The sequence below is a fragment of the Dendrobium catenatum genome, unplaced genomic scaffold, assembly GCF_001605985.2.
Source record: "Dendrobium catenatum unplaced genomic scaffold, ASM160598v2 fragScaff_scaffold_1132, whole genome shotgun sequence".
Taxonomy (NCBI): Eukaryota; Viridiplantae; Streptophyta; class Magnoliopsida; order Asparagales; family Orchidaceae; genus Dendrobium; species Dendrobium catenatum.
Window position 1 is genome coordinate 747,208 of NW_021319594.1, and position 20,034 is coordinate 767,241.

The 20,034-nt window shown below is 36.2% G+C and overlaps 1 protein-coding gene across 3 annotated transcripts in view; it reads left to right on the plus strand.

Annotated features, from left to right (window-relative positions):
- Positions 1-340: 340 nt before the first annotated feature.
- LOC110111003 (DNA-directed RNA polymerase III subunit RPC5) overlaps positions 341-20,034 on the plus strand; it is a 29,181-nt gene continuing 9,487 nt past the window's right edge. For all 3 annotated transcript variants that reach the window (XR_003702119.1, XR_003702120.1, XM_020842683.2), the window contains exons 1-6: positions 341-751; positions 2,637-2,705; positions 2,837-2,944; positions 8,266-8,331; positions 10,749-10,904; positions 13,797-13,853. Coding sequence is in view for 1 of the 3 variants with exons in the window: in XM_020842683.2 (XP_020698342.2) it covers positions 401-751; positions 2,637-2,705; positions 2,837-2,944; positions 8,266-8,331; positions 10,749-10,904; positions 13,797-13,853 (807 nt within the window). In the remaining 2 variants the exon portion in view is untranslated. The remainder of the gene's footprint in view (positions 752-2,636; positions 2,706-2,836; positions 2,945-8,265; positions 8,332-10,748; positions 10,905-13,796; positions 13,854-20,034) is intronic.

The following is a 20,034-nucleotide window of genomic DNA, read 5'->3' on the forward strand; positions in this document are numbered from 1 at the left end:
CAATAAAAAGAAATTATATTTTATAAGAAATAGTTAAAAGTAAAAAAGTTCTAAAAATTTTGCACAAATAAATCATTAATGAAGCTTAAAGTATTATTTAAAAAATTATGAATCATTTAACTAAAACTAAAAAAATTATATTCATAGGACAGATAATTAGAACCCATAAAGTTTTTAAATTTCTTTTATTGGTGGGAAAAAAAAAAGAAAATTGCAATCCGACCCGTTTACAGTTACTGCGCTAGCGGAGTTCTTCCGACGACCCGATTTAGAACCGCGGTTACGAGACCCAATTCAAGCGGTTATCTGTCTGTATAATTGTATAAATATTCAGGGTTTAACACAACGCCGCACGGTCTTCGGCAGCAGCGACCGTCATTGCGGCTTCGGAGAGAGAGCGATGGGTGCCGGAGACGAGCTCTTCGATGATTCCTCCATGGATATCGACGTCTTCCTTGGTCCGCCTAAGCAGTCTCGTTTCGGGCCCAAGATGAAGGGCAAGGGCAAGGTAAAGGCGGAGCCATCATTGACGCCATACCCGGCTCCCACACCGGCGCCACCTGCCGCAGAATCCATTCCTTATTCGAATAAAATGGAGCTCTCTGAGGATTCGCCTGTTCCTCATTACAATGGTGTTAACGATGCAGCGGTTAAAGCAGAGAGCACTTCGATGGATGTCGAGGAGGAGGAAGATGCGGTGGTTCGGGAGTTCGATGTCTACGTACATCCATCTCTTGATTCGGACACTAAGGTACTATAACTTTTCATTTAATCATTTTCATCTTATTTATATTATGGCAGTTGGAAAAAATATGGGGCCTTTGGTTCATATTCACGGCGTGCTAATGGTCGCTTACTGGAGGTTTCGCTTGTATACGATATGTTGGAATGAAAACAGTTAGAAATAGAAACATGAGGTAATTCCTGTAGGTTTTTCCCTGGCTAATGTTTTGCTTTGAACCAACTCAAGCGTGATAACCTTTGCCAGGAAATTGGCAAATATTCGATATGTGATCTTTGAGTTCGGCATAAGGACGCAATACCGCCGTTGGTTCTGAAAAACTCAAATTAATCTTGGATTCAGGCCAGTTAACAAAGAGCTTAACCGCGCTCTTTCAAGTTTACCTTGGCCCATCGTCATTTAGGGTCGAATTTCTATTATTTATTTTATTATTAATTTTTTAAAATTGTTTGAAATTTTATAAAGTTAGGGTTGCCCCATCCTTAACTTGGTTTAGTTTTATTTATAGATAGAACTTTTAATGTATGGACTTGAATGAGCTATTATGAATGAAAATTTAAGTTATTCTTTGGGATGTTTTACCCTTTCGGATGTTTGAGGATTTACATATTTTCTTCATTTTTGAGGATTTAGCACCTTTCCTCCATGATTCAATGAAAAATTGAGGAGTCAATGTTTGGTACTTTTCTTATCGTGCTATCTTCTTGTTATCTACAATTTTTTTTGCATTTCTCCTTTTTTTACCAATTATTGCAATTTTGCTGCCTACCTTGTGTTAAAAACTGGTGGAGTAGTTTGGACAGATGCTTCCAGAACTTAAGTATTGTGATATTATACCATGCGATGATTGTGAAGCACTTAAGGTTTTATTTTTCCCTAGTGTTAATGCCTAGTTTTGTCTTTCTTACATTTATATTTCTTTTCTTAAAAAAATGTGAAATTATGGTTTGTCCGTTATGAATCTTATGATCAATTGTTAGGTACATTATTTATTCCATATTCTATTGCTTTAATGCATAAAATCTGCAATCCTTGAGTGTAATATGGGCTTTATAATATGGTATGTTGCTAGTCACACACCCCAGGTCACAAGGGAGGAGAAAGTACATATTCATTTTTTATAGTCTAAAATTTCAAATTTTGTAGATTGTCCTTTGGTTGAATAATTATTGAGGTGTAAATGCTAAATGTGTCATCAAAGATGGTGTCCGTGACAAAGGGAGGCAATTACTTGGGGGATTTTGTCAACCAAAATGTAATATTTACATTCACAGTTCATGTGATTTGCATGTGGATTAAGAAGGCAAGGGTGCATGCAAGTAGTAATAGTTGGTTTGCGTGTGAGTTGGCCCTAAATATTAGTGTCCTTGAGCCTTTTAAGAATAGGAGTTCACTAATAAATAAAATGAGAAGTCAAAGCTATTAATCAAGTAGTTGTAAGAAGTAAATTACTTTAAATATATATGTAAATGAATTTTGATTTGAAATTAATTCATATGATAGTTCCACTTTAAATAAGGTTGTTTTAAGATATTAATTATAGGTAGATTTAAGATCAATTTGAAGTTTGTATTATATGTCATATATCTATTATATGATCACCCAATGTTGCTTCTATGAGCATGTACATAACTTTTTGTATATATGAAAATATCTTATATGCCAATTCTTGAGTTGTTAGAAATTGGGTGATCACAACTGCCCATTTGAAGTGCTGTGTTTTATACATGAGGCAAAGACGCTAAGATGATTAAAGTCTTGAAAATGGATTATTCACCAACATTTGTTTGAAATGTTGGTTATTCTTGACATATATACAAAAAATTTGCTTGATAGACATAAATCTTGAGGCAAATCTATACATTGTGTTCACTGATATTTTATTTCCTTGTAGTTATATGATGTGCGGTATCCATTAAGGCCTTCTTGGCGCCCATACGAAATGGATGAAAGATGTGCTAAGGTAAAATTGTGTTAAATATCATTTTTTGATATTTGAACTTGTGATTTTTTTTAATGATATTGCAGCCTTCGAAAAAGAAGTTCCAGTAATTTATGTGTTTTGAATTTCTTTAATGCTTTATTTTTTTCCAGGTTAGGATTAAACCAAAACTAGCACAGTTTGAAATTCAATATAGTTTGGACATTGACAGTGAAAACTACAACGAAGAAGTTGATCATAATTTGAAGATTACTACACAGGTTGGTGCCAATTTAATATACTGTTATTTACAACTTATGAGATGAAGCATTAGTTTATGGTTTCACAAACTTCTTGAGTTGGTTGTTCTTGCTATGTATTTTTGCTTGTCAATAATTTGTCATGACCATCGCATTGCATAAATGGTTTCTTCTGTTTTCTTTGTTCCATATGCATGCCTCTAGTGCTATTAGCTCGATCCAGGATTGGTAAGTGAAATAAACCATGATAACATCTCAGCCGTTACTGACTATAAGGATCTGCTGAACCAACTCTCTGGTTCAAGTTTTTTTTTTTTAAGTTTGTGAAAAGTTACAGTTTGATTGGAACCTATAACCTCTATCAGATTTTTTATTTCTTGATCATGCTAACCCAAGTTTGTAATAGTCGGATGTGGGCAATACATATATACGTGGATAAGATGAATGATTTTTTGCCCACAACCATTGTTTTGAAAGTTGGCTAGTTTATTAAGTTTGCTAAGATCAGCTCTTTAACTTTTGGGGCAATTCGGTGAATTCTGAGTTAACTAATGTTCTACATCAGTTGTAAAAATCGCACAATGCACATAAAAGAAGCTGGTTTGTAGATAGTCATCATGGATTTTTATTTGGTGCTACTGGGATATGCTGTGGAGGTAAACAATGGAATAAGTAAACAATGTTTGTTAAGAAAATAATAGCAAGTGATTTGGTGTCGTAAGAAACTTGTTGAGTGGAAGTGGATTTACTTGATAAAGAGGAGGGAAATACATAAGTTGAGACATACATTGAGGATGACTTCTACCTCTGCAGATCTGAAAGAGGAAAAAAATGCATGCATATGCGAAGATATGATTTAGGCTTCATTTAGAACAATTTTCTTATTGCTTTCTAAAGAAGATTTTTGGTACAATTTTTTTTGAAAGTAGCGAAAAAGCAGTGGCCAAAAGCTGTCCTAAACAAAATCTTAGTTGACCACTGTGGGCTCCGAAAATTCGTGCCCTGGCCTCCCTGCATGCTTTCGCTTTTGCTCGGGGGAGTTTTAACTGATTAAGTTCTTGTGAAAATTTTTAGAAGGCAGATTGGGTTTGAAATAAGACACTATCCAGAGATTTCGCCCTCATTTTGCGAGGACTTTATGATTTAAGTTCTGATTTTCTATAGGTGCAATCCTTATAATTAATTACCCCTCCCGATAATGAGAGAGAACTTTTGATTATGACTAGTCCTCAAGTGAATACATCGTATCCATAGATACGTGATATCTGACATATAATAGCAACATTGGTTTAGGCGTTGAAATGTTTGATATTTAAAATTTAAAATTTCACTATCTTGTACGTAAAGAGGATGGCGGGGGAGTGATGATAAGGCCGATCAAGATCCCATGGTTATGTCGTCTCGGGCCATCATGATTCTTGGTCTACTTAGTCAGAGGAGATAGTTGTCCCAACCTGACAGAAGGATCCTTTTTGGCAGGCATGAGTTGTGTCATCCAAGGGTACCTTATAGACGTAGGGTGGATGTTTGTCTAAGGGGATAAATTTGAATCCACCTTGACAGAGGGCTTTGTGCCCTATCGAGCATATCCTATTGATTTATATCTCAAGGATTTAGTGTAATTGGGAAAAATAGAGGCGTTGACCATGACTGTAATATAATGGTGCCATTTCTTGGCGAACCACCCGGTTCAGATGGTTCTGGTCATAACCGTTTATTTGTGACACCATTTAACGGCAAAACCATAGGTGTGGTGCCATTTGGCGGCGAAACCACCTGTTTTATAGCCTACAAGAAGACATTTGATGCCCTCAATGTCGCTGTTCTTTTCTTCAAGGAGATCGTCCGCTTGCACGGTTTATCTCATAGCATCACGTCCAATCGTGATGTAAAATTTGCTAGCCATTTTTGGCGAGAGCTTTGGAAATGGCCGCTGATGGAAATCAAGTTAAGTTTCGCATATCATCCCCAATCAAGTTAAGCTTTGGAAATGGCCAAACTGAAGTGATCAAACGCACATTGGGAAACATGCTACGATATCTAGCTCATGATCACCCAAAGCAGTGGGATGACTTTTTAGGCCAAGCTGAATTTGCATATAACTTTATGGTAAACTGGTCGACTGGAAAGTGTCATTTCTACATTTTCTACACTAAGATACCTAACCATTTGGTTAATGTCACCATCCTCCCTAAATGCCGTTGCTAGACAGCTGCTGAGACCATTGAAACTTATACAAAGTTGTTTGAAGAAGTAAGAGCTAAGCTATCTGCAGCCAATGCCAAGTACAAATAGCTCGCAGATTCACATTGTCGAGAGAAGATTTTTAATCCCGGGGAACTTGTTATGGTTCGGCTTCGTAAGAAACAGTTCCAACCAAGTACCTGCTTTAAAATTGAGTCCCTGAAAAATAGGTCCCATACCCATTCTTAAACGTATCAATGTTAAAGCCTATATCGTGGATCTTCCACTAAATTTCCTCACTGCTTCAACCTTTAACGTCTCTGATATCTTTGCTTACGCATTTCAAGACACATGTATTGCTCAACCTCTTTCCTTAGGTGCAGAATCTTTTGAAGCCGGGGAGACCTAATGTGGACTATCCTGGTCCTATGGCTCACTACAATAGTACCCCAACTCATTTCAACAAACCTAATGCTTCCACTACTATCGATACCACTTTATTAGTATTTTTATGCATACTCTGTACACTTACAACTTTTAGGCCATTATCACTCATATAGAATAGCCTATAGTATTATAATTATAATTATAATTATATATATATATATGGATTATTACTGATAAATATTAACATATAGAAAAAAGGTTTTTCTATACCTCTTTGTTCCTTGTTCTCCCTGTTTTTGCTCCAGGCTACTTGAGGTTCAACGCCAAGGTTGAGGGATTATGTAATTGGGCTGGTTAAGTGGGGATCGAGCTTGCTGATTAGAGGAGGTGATTTTGAGGGAATTTGTGAGAGTAATATGTGGAGTGAAGAACCTCTGAGTTGAGGAAGGGAATTCGGGCAACTCGAGGAGGGAGTTTGACATAGTAGAGGGTGGCTCGAGCTGCAAGCAGGTGAGGTGTGTGAATCGGCAGGGAAGATGAGGTTTGTGTCTGGGGTTGGATCGGATAGGGGGAAGGAGAACCGGATGATTGGGCTGTAGGTATTGAAGATCGGACGATTGGAGGGGTTCAATTAGAGAGGGGAGTGATTCGATCGTCCAGATGGGTCGTGGAATCGGGATGGGAGTTGGCGTCGGATTTGTCAGGGATGGATGACATTTGCAGGTAGTTCAACTACTTGAGGAATGGGGAGGAGGATCGCATGCGTCAAGTTCTTGCGCTAAACTGGGCCGGATAGAGTTGTTCAACAATATTGGGATAAGGCGTGGGAGGTCGATACAAGGATTTGAGCTGGAGTTTGGTTGACATGGAATGTTGGAGGTTGAGTCAGGTATTTGAAGTGGGGCTGCAGTTGTGTGAGGAAGAGAGGGAAGTTCTATGGGAAGTCAGTGGGTTGTGCATATATAGTAAGGAAGATCGAATGGCTGGCGGCGTCGATTGGGAGGCTTCAGCCATGTGAGTTGTGCTAGAGATGGACGGCTTGAGGTCTTCGAACGAAGGTCGATTGGTTGCAGGTGTTGATTGGAGGAATCAGGAAGAGCAGGGACGTATTGGAGGCTAGATTCAGCGGGATCTCTGTGGCTGTAGAGGGTCGTGAGCTAAAGGAGGGGAAGAAACACAAAAGCCTCGTCTACCCTCTCATTTTAATGACGTCGAAGAGTAGCTTGCAGGATTGCGGGAGAAAGACACGAGCGGTGCCGAATGTACAAGGATCTCAGTGGGATTTCGACAAATGATGCACGACCGAGATTTGAGCAGGATTTTGGGCAGGTATTCTGGCTCTCGTGGTGGTCAATAACTAACAATAGAAAACTAGCGACATGTAGTTGTTTGGCATGTCTTTGATTTTTTTTATATTAGGAGAATTTTTTGCTCCATTTAGAAGGTCAAGATTTTATCTGAAGAGAATTTTTAGAAAATATAATTTTGATTGATATTTCTGAATGGTATAATCCTTAGTTTGAAAATCTAAATTGAATTTATGTAGATTTCATATTGAGAGTGAGTGATAATGTGATATGCTTGCTGTAAATAAATGATATGAGCTAAATTTGCCATGAAATAAGTTCATAGAAATGAATTTTGATTATGGTATGTGCTTAATGTTGATTGGTAACATAATAATTTGTTTGTATCATTCCATTTTGGATTCACATTTTGCTAGTTACATCATTTTCTATCAATCATAATAGTTTTTATCTTATTGCACATGTAATTTCATGGTGAATATGAGACTCTACAGAAGACAAGACAACTTAGACTAGAAATTAGAATTGATAAATGTGACTTTTTATAAAATTATGATTGGATTTATGGACTTCCATTTTAGCCCAAGAGTATAATGTTACTCCAATTTAGTCCATTGACCATATAAAATTGGTCCAAAATGATCCCTTTGGGACTAAATTAGGATCAATTTTCTAAAGTCGGGGACTAAATGGGGAGCAAATTTATATCGCAATTATCATATAAGGGACTATTTTGGATCAATTTTGTATAGCTGAGAGGTTAAATTGAGACAACATGATACTTTGGGACTAAATATGTCATACAATGGAATAGTCTAGCTATTTTGGGATTTTTTGCAGTCGGGGAACTAAATGGGGAGTAAATTTATATCACAATTATCATATAAGGGACTATTTTGGATCAATTTTGTATACTTGAGAGGTTAAATTGAGACAATGTGATACTTTGGGACAAAATATATCACATCGTGGAATAGTCTAGCTATTTTGGGATTTTTCGCATAAAAAAAAATCATATCCCCTTTATGATTATATTGAAGCCTTTCTTGATTTGTACCTCACATTATCAACAAAATAGAAAAATTTAAAACTATGATAATACACTTTACGAAACTGTTGTTAATGACACTCACTATTGGTTGTTCAATTCCAAATTTCTAACATGTCTTTTCTCTACATTTATATAGCTCAGTTTTGACTTTTCTTTCTGTTTTCCCCCCTATAGCGAACAAATATTGGTTGAAGACTTGAAGTATATCATTGACATGTATTTTGTGCATTAGTTTATGAAATATTATTCTCAAAATTACTGCTCCTCGCTTCATTCTTTTATTTTGCATGAGCAAAAAAGTGTGTAGTCAGTACTTCCATTTTGATAATGCTTTTGAAAGATATTTTATATGTCAAACTTATTGGCCTGTCATCCTTTGATGTCCTAATTTCTTCATCGTTACTGTTTTGTAGACTTTGTCATCATCCTCAAAGCCTTCTGTAAATGATTACGCAGTTGGGTTTCTAAGAGGAAACAGTGTAAGTCCATATTTTTTTTCTTTTCTTTACGTATTACTACAATGGATAAAAAGGATTCATGTAGTCGACCCCATATAGTGGGATAAAGGCTTGATGTTGTTGTTGTTGTACATATATGCTACATGTACCATGTGATAGTGGTACTATTTTTGAGGGAAATGATCAATTGAGCTGTTTTGTATTATGAATGATTTCCTCTGTAAATCTTCGTGTAGATTATGTTCTGCATAGATGCATCAAATTGTTGCAATACTGTTCGAAGGATTAGAAGATTTTTATGGAAGGATGTACATTGAGTCATTGATCCTTAGTTTTCCAGATATCTTATAGTCAGAATATTGTGCTCCCCTTACATTTGATTGAATTTATAATTGTACTCCTGTAATTTTGACTATTCATTTGAAATCAATGTTTCCCCTTATTAAGGCTGACTAATTCAATGATTCTTAACTTGGTCTTTTAAGATGGATGCATTTGTCAAAGTAGATTTCAAATCTATACATGACTCAACCTGAAGTGCATCAATTAATGCAGATTTTGTTACATCATACTATAAGAATGGCCTAAACTGATGTTTGGTTCATGTTGCCATGACTCCTATTTATCGGCCTGGTGATTACAATGAATTTGTTGCCCAATGACTAGGAATGTCCTTTTGGTATCGAACTTTCTTTTGCTTTCTTTCTGCTCCTAGTTCAACTTCAGTGTAAACATGAAGATGCGTATGTACTTTTAAAAACTTAATAAATAACCCTTACGAAGGTAAGGAAACCTGGCTGATAGTTCATAACACTGCCTTCCTCTAGGAGGATTATCAATGGGGTTTGTCTCTGCCATTGTTAATCATTCTGTTGCCTATTATTGCTCCTATTACTTGTACCTTATTATTTATTAGTTTTGTGATGTCATTTACCGGGAATATTGGAGGATTCAAGAGTTGCTTGCCTTATTAAAATATTTGATGTATTTCTTGGGTAGAGATTATATATAGTTTTTCATCATGATATCAGTGGTTTTTGCCAAAGCCTAGATCTGCGAGTCTTTCTTCTTCCTTCGAAACCTACCTAAAGCAATTCCAAGAAATCCAATGCTCATATTTATTAATTTTCCTCCTCTTTGTCATCCTACACTTATTCTTTTGGGATTTGGATTGTTCTTAATTCACCAAGACCGATCACGAGTTAAATCTAGTGATGTGGAAATCTAATTATGGCACAGTACCATTCAGTAGCAATACCAGAAGATTTTGAACTTGGAAGTCGAGAGAATTTAGCTTTTGCTTGTGTCTGGTATTAGCTAATCAAGCATGTGCTTAGTTACTGTGTTGATAGAGAAGGCATAACTTTCAAGGGGGAAGGAAAGGGAGAGAGGGAGGGAGAGGGGTTAGAGAAGGTACTGTGCTCTGTGTCTAATGGGATTTTCCATTCAGTGAGCATCGCTGAAGCGTTTTCCTGATTTATGCATAGCAAAAAAGTTTCGCAATATTTTCTTAGTCTGGTGGCTGAAGCTGAGGCTCTGATTAATATTCATCCCTTAGTTGAGGTAAGAGCGACCCACAGAGCATAAATGCAAACTGACTACAAGCAGTTAATAAATTTTAGTTAAAGGGATACATGATAAATTTAGACATATGATTTCTCCACAAAAGGAAAAAAAAAAAAGGTTATGCTAAGGAGAATTCATTATATTTTGTGCTGCGTAAGCTAAGACAATTGTTTTTGCCATATGTGACATGGCTGATTACCAATTCCATCTAAATGGACGTGATATTATGACAGTTGAGGTATGCTAAATATGGCAAATTCCTTTTCTCTATTGGCGTGCAACGTGCAGCTGTAACAATAAAGAAAAAAAAAAAAAACGCTTAGTGATTTCAGTAGAATGACACAGTAAATCTTAAATAAAGTATTTTCTTGTGAACCGAAAATGGAGGGATTGCTTTTATTTCAGAGCCTTTCTGTTTACTTTGATCTCCTTATATATTTTTTTCTTTTTTCGTTTCCCTCTATGGCGTTTGATTATCTTTTATCTATGTTTCTATACATCTGTTTATTCCGCGGGGAAATTATCTGTCAACAAACCTATATTTCAGATTGATAAGGGGTTAACTTGTTAAGCTACTTTTTAATTTGCTTGGTATATTCAAGACATGTTCATAATGACGCTATGAAAACAGAGTAATTTATCTACTCGGCCTGTTCACTTTTGTTTGCATGAATACCATGAACATACAAACTGATGGACGCTAAATGGATTACGGATATTTGAAGTTGCTAATGTTGTTATTTTGTCATGTTTGAAATTTGACATCTTAAAATTTGATGATTTCTTTTTACCGTTGTCCTTTGAAATTTCAGTTACAACTCAACACTTTGAGTTATAAGGATGTTTTAAGTTTCTCTGGCTTTGTTTTGCAGTTACATGTGATTCCTTTGCATGCAGTAGTCCAGTTTCGGCCATCAATAGCTCATTTAAATGGAGTTCAGAAGGTGAATCAAGGTGGTCATCAGCCAGAATCAAATTTAAAACCGGTTGACAATTTCATGGAATCTCCAAAGCTGTCAAATAATAAGGTAAAAGTTTGTAGAATACTCAAATTTTATTGTTCTACAAAATTTCTACCAGATGTTAGTATTATTTAGATGCTTATAACCCTATCTAGTTGTCTGATATATTGTGCTTGCGATCTCCAACTCTAGTAGCATCAGGCTTGGATGATTACATATTTTTAACAGAGCAGTGAGGAGAGGGGAGAAAACTAGGAAAAGTATTTTTCATTTCCCTGCCTTACCCCAGCGAAATGTTAAGGTTTTTTTTAAACTTAGATTACAATGTTCTTATGGAAGTATGCATTAAAGATGATTAATTTATTCCAGATTTACTACAGTTGCAAGGAATAAAAAACTCCCAAAACAAACTGAATAGCAACACACTAAATTAAGAAAAAAATGTGAAATTGATACATGATTTGTGTTTATATGAACTTATTCTCCTTCCATATGGAGTAAGCAGACAGTAATAAGTTCATTTATGGGACGGCGGACAACAGATGACAGCTTCTCCCTATCATTTGTAGTAGGCAGAAAACATGTTTCTTTTCTTCTGACAAACAATAGCTCACAATTTCTTCCTCATAAATTTGGTAGACGGGAATCAACAAGACTTCCATCAGTGGCTTAAAAATTTGCAAGAAACATCTAACGAACATGGAAATAATTATTAATTGCCATCAATACTTTAAAATTCTTCCACAAGCTGGATTGTACATATCAAATAATCCCAGCTTGCCAATCGTTTTTTCAAATAGAGATCTAGCAAATCCCTTGGTCAAGATACATGTAGCTTATTTAGAAGAAAATATATGATGATTGAGGAATATATTATTTCATTTAAATTTTTTCTTTAATAAGTGTTGATCTACTTGCCTATGTTTATTTCAATCAGCTATGTTAATGACAACTTGATTGTCGTAATATGTATTTATAAGATTATTGATAGTAACTTGATGTTCTTCTGGAAGTGACTAAAGACAAATTAGTTAAGAATTTCATTTGCTAGAGATTGGAGTTCAAGTTCAGCACCATTTCTAGTACCAGCATTTTGTGTTCTTGTTCTGAAAGATTTCCCCATATGTACACATATGGATTTTTTATCAACCATAGAATCAACCGGACCTACAATAGTAAAAGCACCAATTTTTCAAGATTCCTATTTTCTGAAGAACTTTAGTATTCATATGACAATAATAAGTTCATCATTATGGACAAAGACAATGCATCCAAAAATTCTAAGTTGGAGATTTGAAATAGTGCGAGTATTGGGAAAACATTTGGAAAATACTTTAATGGGAGTTTAGAAGTGAAGGTCCTTAATGGGCATTTGATTTATAATATAACAAACTATAAGAATGACATCTCCCCAAAATAAAAATAAAGGGCATTAGGGGTAAGCTTGATGAACCTGGTCACTTCCAAAATATGTTGTTGTTTTTTAAAAAAAAATTAAGTTTTTTTTTTTTTAAAGTTATACCATTTTATTATGGACTATTGGATAAGAGCTTTATTGAACAATGACAAATAATTTTCTAAAATTATGTTAATGTGTTTTGTGCATATATTAGAGTGTGAGATTTGGATGTCTATAGATTTTTGAGTTTGATAGGAAACACTTGAAGATTTCAAGTAAATCCCCACGATTCCAATGGAAAACCAGTGAAAAACAGTAATTTTATTGGAAGAAAATAACAAGATGTAATTGATCCTCTATTTGAGAGGAAGATTGATCTCTCCCAAATCTCTAGACGCCACTAGAGCCCAAAGGAAATATGTGAGATCTCAAATGTCAGCCAAATTCAAGATACCCTAACCCTATGAAAACAAACTATTTAATGCATACAAATCAAAAGGAAATCCCTAAACAATCCCTAGTATGCCGGAGCACAAGTTTTAGTATCGAACTCTTCAGGTTCTTACCGTTTGTATGAAGAAGAGTGGAAGAGGGTGTCGTCTTTCCACCTTGCGGACAAGATGGATCTTTGGGAGGGGAATGTTGTTAGACCGGTCCAGCCGGCCTGAAAGAACCGGCTTACGTGACCAGAGGCGGACATTTTCGCCTCTTGTACGTGTCGAACACACACTCGGGCATGCGTGATATGTTGTTAGGAATCCCTAAACAGACCCTACATTCAAATTTCCCTTCTAACTCCCTAAAAAATCCTTCCTAAACAGCTCACGCACGCCCGGGCGTACGTTCGGCGCGTACAGGAGGCGGAAATGTTGTAGACTACTTCCACGCTTTGCACTCTCACTAGTTTGTATTTTCACTTATGTTTCACTCTTCTTCCAACAATATTGCTTAATAACTATTAATTTTATGTCTACCAAAATTGCATACCATGTACTCAATGTTATTCAACGGATCTATTGACTAAATATTGATCTTTTATTTAGTCCTATTGTGATTAGAAACTTTTTTGCTTAATTCACAATTACTACTAGTTTGGTCAATGATCCATCCAATATTTCTTTAATTACTTTTATATACTTTACTTTCACGTTGGACACCAACTTAATGCTTATGTCACTTGATTAAAAGATTAATAATTTAATTAGATTTTTTACATTATTGTCCTTGGAACAAAATTTCTCTCCACGTGCAATGCTCTAGCATTAATCAAAGTTGAGTTTCTCATAATGATGCGATTTTTCTACTTATAGCATTATTTATGGCTTGCTAGTTTGATTTATATATAACTGCCACAATCTTGACTTCTCTTTCATTCTTAAAAGCATGGCAATAGCATGTTTCTTCTACAATCATGTGACATACCTTGCTATTTAAGTGTTTTTTTTAAAGATTTGTTCATTAAAGTGCTCCAATCTTTCCTACTTAAATTTCTCATTTGTTATTTACTTCTCGTAAAATACTACATTCATTTGTTAACATCCATGTTCTTACTTGCCCAGGGAAAAGCTGTAAAGGACGATGCAAAAGAGGCTAATGAGCACATCAATGTCGATGAGGTGAGAGGAATTAATTTGTGCATGCATGAATGGGACCATTTATAACTCTACACTTCCATGTCCTTCCTATTTTCATTGTGCTTTTTTATAACCGATTCCACATCTTCAACAATAAACCTTGCTAAATAATGAATGGTTGAGCAGGTCCTCTCCACGTTGTAACATGCAACCCTGCAGCAAGTTAGAAGCCTATGCTTGCACATGCAAAACAGTTGAAACATTTGTCATTCTTCTTGATGGTCAGAAATAATGTTACAGGATAAGATTTATATGCTCAAATTTGTTAATTATTTTTAGAAGCAAGAGAAATTAGCAATTAGAAAACAAATAATTGAATAGACTGCTTGATTTCTTTTAATGACATGCATTGCAAGTGATAGGATAAAGTACATGGTACTTGCTGTAAATTTATAAGAGCGGTTGCACGTACGTGGGTTCAAGGAATGTTTTCCTTGTCTCTAAAAACATTCTCTACCTAGCACTGTAGTAACACATGATGGAAAAGATTTTGAGTTTGAAAATTAACCATAAAAAGCATCGAATTCAACACACAAATTGAGGTAATCTGATGGCCGACACTACCATTATAAGGTTGAAGAGTAAAATAACAATTTGTGCTATAGAGATGGTAAAAAAAAAAGCTAAGATTTTTATCAACTACTTGGTAGAAGACCTGATTATTTGTATATTATTTTATTAACCTTTTTTCTTACCAAAAGTTTAAGCTTTGGAACTCTTAGTCTTTCTTTAGGTGTTGTTTGCAATTGATTATTATAACGTGCAAAAAAATTGGGCTTACCTTGATCATTAGTCTTCTGCTTTTCTTATTAATAATATAAAATAGACAACATGGCAGTTGCTGTTTGTGAATTGTTCACCTCAATACTAGTGTCGGAGTCGAGCCGACAACGCAGGTGAGTTTCAAAAACAAAAAAGCTTGAAACCGCGCAAAACTCACTTAACGCGTGTCGACCGAAAATCAAAATCACCGAAATGGCCTATATTCGTGAAACGGATAGCGCTAATGTGTCCGGAGCAACAGAAACAGTTAAGATCAACTCCCATATTGATTGGGGTCGTCAATCGGCGAAAATTTAAATTTCGTGCATGCAAATTGATGTGACGACGACAGGACAATCAACTCGAAGCATGATTAATAAATTTTCTTTATACCATATAATTATAAATAGTTAAAATTTAAAAGAGTGGGAGAGTTTTTTTTTAAGGAAAAAAATCCTAAAATACCCCTCACTTTGTCACGATCCGGCCCGGTTAGCTCGTAGATACGAGGCGAGAACGAGATCGGACGCGAAATTCATTTCTCATCAACAATTCCATTCAATTTTTAGCTAATCAAAATAAATAAAGCACCTCTACACACTTAAACCCTTAACCCCTCATAATAGGCACCCTCACTCAACTTCATGACACTCACGCCCCCTCTCATCTCTTGACTCTTTCTCCCTCTCTTGTGCCTCCAAGCTGTCGGCCTCCCTCCAAGCTCACGGTAACCATCTTCCTTCTTTTCCTCTCTTCTTCTTCTTCTTTCCTCCTTTCTACTTCTTATTTCTTCCTCTTCCATTTTCCTACATTTTTTTCTTCTCTTTTTTCTCTCCTCCATGTTCTTCTTCCTCCCCCTCCATCTTTCCGAAACCTCCTCAAAACCCTAACCCTAAAAAAATATATTTTCTTCACATTCATTCCTCAAATCACCAACCTCCCTTCACAAAAAATACTCCCATGCACATTCCTCACCTCTTCCACCAAAAGCCCTCTCTTCCCTCTCTTTCTCTCTCTAGAAAAGGAGCTCACCATCTCTTTCTTTAGCCCTTATTTTAAATAAAAAAAGTTTATATAATTAATTAAAATAACATTAATGATAATAACAAAATTTACATTATGCATCGCAGGTTTCTTGCCATCACCGCCTTCTGCCATCTATTATCGTCGCCTCGATCATCGTGCACCTAAGGTATAACCTGACACTAGTACTTCAAATTTATATGCACGAAACATAAGTACTAGTAATCGCTTTTATTAGCGAGCGGAGAAATTCGTATGCATGAAACATAAGTACTTGCGATCGTTTTTATTAGCGAGTTGAGAAATTTATTACATATGAAAGAAAATTAAGTACTCATTACTACTTTTCTTAGCAATCGGGGAAATGATGTGCTTTAAATAAGTACTTGAAGACTCAATGACCACTTTTATTAGCGAGCGGGAAACAAAATTATAGCCGCATTGTCACCTTAAACTTACTGTGACTGCCTTTCTTGGCTAGCGGGAAGACCTTATATACCCCGATGCAGTCCCCTGTGCGGGGACGACGCCTAGTTGAAGCCAAAATCTTCAACAAAGCTCATGACTTAGAGAATTTTAAAGAAATTAAAATATACCTAAATTTCTAAGTAAAAAAAAAAATAAAACACACGACATCCTAGGTTTCTAACACTGAAAGTAAAGATGAAAGAAAATCCAGACCATAACATAATACAACTTATAGTAAACTTGTAGGGGAATTAGTTGTTTACCAATATGTACGAACCAAACTTCTTTCTCTTAGCTCTTGACTTGCACACACCTAAACTCCCCAACAATACTCCTTGCATAAATAAAGAGTAAAATAAATGTATTGAGCCTCCCTCCTATTAATAATATGAAAGTCAAATTATTTGCAGGCCTCGCCAACCTAGGATTCCTTTGCTAAAAGACAAGGAAGGTATGCATGCGGGCTCTGCCAGCTTAGGATTCTTTTGCTAAAAGATAGGGAAGGTACGCATGTGGGCCCCACTAGCTTAGGATCCATGTTTAAAATATGTTAAGACGACTTTCTGAGGCTTTTGCTTTGGATTCTTCAAGTATTCACAAGCGGGTGAAATACAAGCGTAAATACACTTGAATATTGACATTATTATCTTAAAAAGGGGAGGGGTAAAAAGTAAAAATTATTTATCTTTTTTTACGGAAATGCATTTACATTAATTATTAACACGTAGAAATCTCCGCATATCCCCGATAATTATTCTGGTTAAACGCTTCATATAAAATGAGAAACGTCAATCACATTGCAAGTCATGGATGCGCAAGTGCTTTCAGTTGCATGCATGCCAGCTGCTAAAGTTAGGAGGCTTGTACATCCCATGAATATATGTCTTAAAAAAGAAATAAAATGGCGCACTGTTATGTGTCACGGGTTGTACGACATATAATTAAAGTGTGCACATTGTGCCAAATCATTAAAAGAGGGTGTTGCCTATGACACCTATTGATAATATGCAAACATTATCATCTTACAAATGCATCACGCACATTGTATAAACATGTCGACGCATAATGCAAAATGCACTTAAAAGCACGTACTACCGCATGGGCCCCGACGAGCGTGACACATATATGTGACGTTTGAGGATGTTGTATAGATTGAAAAGTAATGAGTTTTAAATCATGTAAATATACACACAAAAATTAATACAAATGCACATACATAAGTGTAATTATGCAATGCACACTGAAAAATAAATACTTGCATGTGCTCCGACAAGTGCGATATGCTCCTAAACCCTTGCCTGAGAATCCTGCGTGGGTCGAAAGTTAACTTAGGAACAAGTCCGATCGTCCCCTTTGAATGGACCAGAGTTGACATGACTTGAACCATAAAAAAATATACGGTCGTAGTGCCGACTAGAGTATTTTATTTTATACGTTCATATTAGGCTTTCAAGATCTTTTATAAGAAAAATTCATTCATCAATATACGTGCTCTCGATTCTGGTATATATGCAACAACCCTAAAATTATGAGTTAAACCCGATCCTTTGTGGCAATCAAACAAAGTCGACAAGGTTCAAATAATAAAATGAAATCACCCAATCACTCTGATGATTATCGTGTTGAACGTAGATCTCAATCGAAGTGGTCAATTCTAAATATTCAAAATGCCTCACAAACTTATAAAAATTTGAACATTTAAAGTGATTTCAAAATCACCCCGATGAACATTGAATGTAAATCTCAAACGGAGGGGTTCACGTGAATTTCAAAGAAATGCCCTAATTCTCAAAATTAATAATTCGAAGCTCAAGTTTAAATAAAAGTTTCAAATCTATACTTTTAAAAAATTCAAGATATTTAATTAAAATTTAATCATCTAAACGTAAAGCAAATATTCATATATCCTCCGCAATTTTTTGTCGAGATGGACAAGTTTGAATACCACTTTAGCTCATAAAGATTGAATGTTTAGTCGAGAATATCACTAAGATTCATTCTCAAATCGTTTATTGCCAGTAAGGACATGGCACGTGTCCTCTAACCGTCAATTTTGACGCCAAATGACACATTGGTTATGATCGGGCCCCTCTGAACTTGGTGTTTTGCCGCCAAATGGTATAACTAAATTACGGTCATGGCCAGAGCCCGTATGTTCCCTAATGACTTTAAATCATTGAACAATGAATCAATAGGGTATGACCGACAGACACAAAACTCTTTGTTAGCTAAGGTGGACTCAAATATATTCTTTAGACAAATATCCACACCAAGTTACAAGGTACTCTTAGACGAAGCAACCCATGGTTGCCGACAAGGATCCTTAGGTCAGCTTGGGTCGACTACCTCCTTTGACTAAGTAGACTATGGACCACGATAACCCGGGACGACGGAAACATGGGATCTTAATCGGGTTCATCGTTATTCCCCTCACCATCTGCTTTAAGCGTGCAGTGAAGAATTTCAATTTTTAATATCTAATTTGCTGCTACTATATTCCAGATACTATGTATCTATTTAACGACTAGCCTTAATCGAAAGTTCTCTCTCGTTATCGGGAGGGGTAATTAACTATAGGACCTTGCGCTTATAAGAAGTGTTAACTCAAGTCATAAAGTCCTCACAAAATGTTGGCGAAATCTCTAGGTAATATCTTATTTCAAACCTAATCTGCCTTCTAAAAATTTACTTCGGAACGTAATCCGTTAAAACTCTCCCGAGTGAGGGTAGGCCGGGGAGCGAATTTTCGGAGCCCACATGAATACCCGGGCTATTCTCGTTTGCAGGTTCTTAAGATCATATTTTTCTTGTTAAATAACTTTTCTTTATGATCAAGTCAAGCTTTTGTATTTTTTTGTTTGTTTTTGCTTTTGTTTTTTAAGGTAAAATATGTAGAATCTGAAGTGTTAGGTGCTTATGCGGCTTCGTGCAAGATTTTTTTTTTCTTGTGGTAGAAATCCAGATAATTCAACGAAAGAGTAAATTATATATATATTTTTGCAGTTTCACCTCTAAGTGAAGGAAAAATGATGTGAATATTTATAGGCCCTTTTAACAACTTGTAGCTATTCTTCATTGTACAAACCAGCTGCATCTTAGATGTGCATGAAATTCAAGGAAGCTTGAAAATCTTTCAAAAGTTGTCAATTACATGGCCATTTGTCTCTTAGTAGGTCGCAGCTTCTTTTTATTCCCTGATATGCTCGTTCTTTATAGTTTCGTTAAGTTGGCTTTGTCACATGCTAATCCTTCTGTCTGTTCTGACTATCCTTTAAGTTATAGAAGATATTTAGTCCAAATGAGTAATGATTCATCAAGATGACAAGTTGTCATCTTGATGCAATGAGGAAATAGGTTTAGATTATTTAAAAATATATTTCAATTTTATTAGGGGATGTCAAAATAGGTTTTCAGGTTAGGTTCAGGTTCAATTGAAAACTAATCCACCCTCAATTGGTCTAACTCAAACCCGACCCGATTACACAAACATGTTATAAATCTGAACCTGGACCCGACCCGCCTGAAACCCAAGTCAACTTAACCTGACGTGCTAACCCAGGCGAGCGCAGAGCAGGAGAGCATCGAGCATGGGTCCTAGGCGCTGGGGCGAGTGTAGCTATGCGGGTGCGATCATGAGCGGGAGAGCGTGGGTGCGCGGGTGTGAGGGTGCGAGCGCGAGGCAACATGGCGAGCGTGGGGCGAGGCAGGCCGTTGGTCACAAGCCTGTTGGCTAACCGTGTGCGTGATGCGCACACGCTGTGTAGATGGGACTGTGTGACACGCGAGGCTACACGTGGGTCAATTCTAGGTCATTTCCAGGCTAGCAGGTCAACCTGAACTTGTTTTGATTTTTCATATGCGTCAAGAATTAGAATCCGAACCAGACTCGTTTGTTAAACTGGTCAACCCT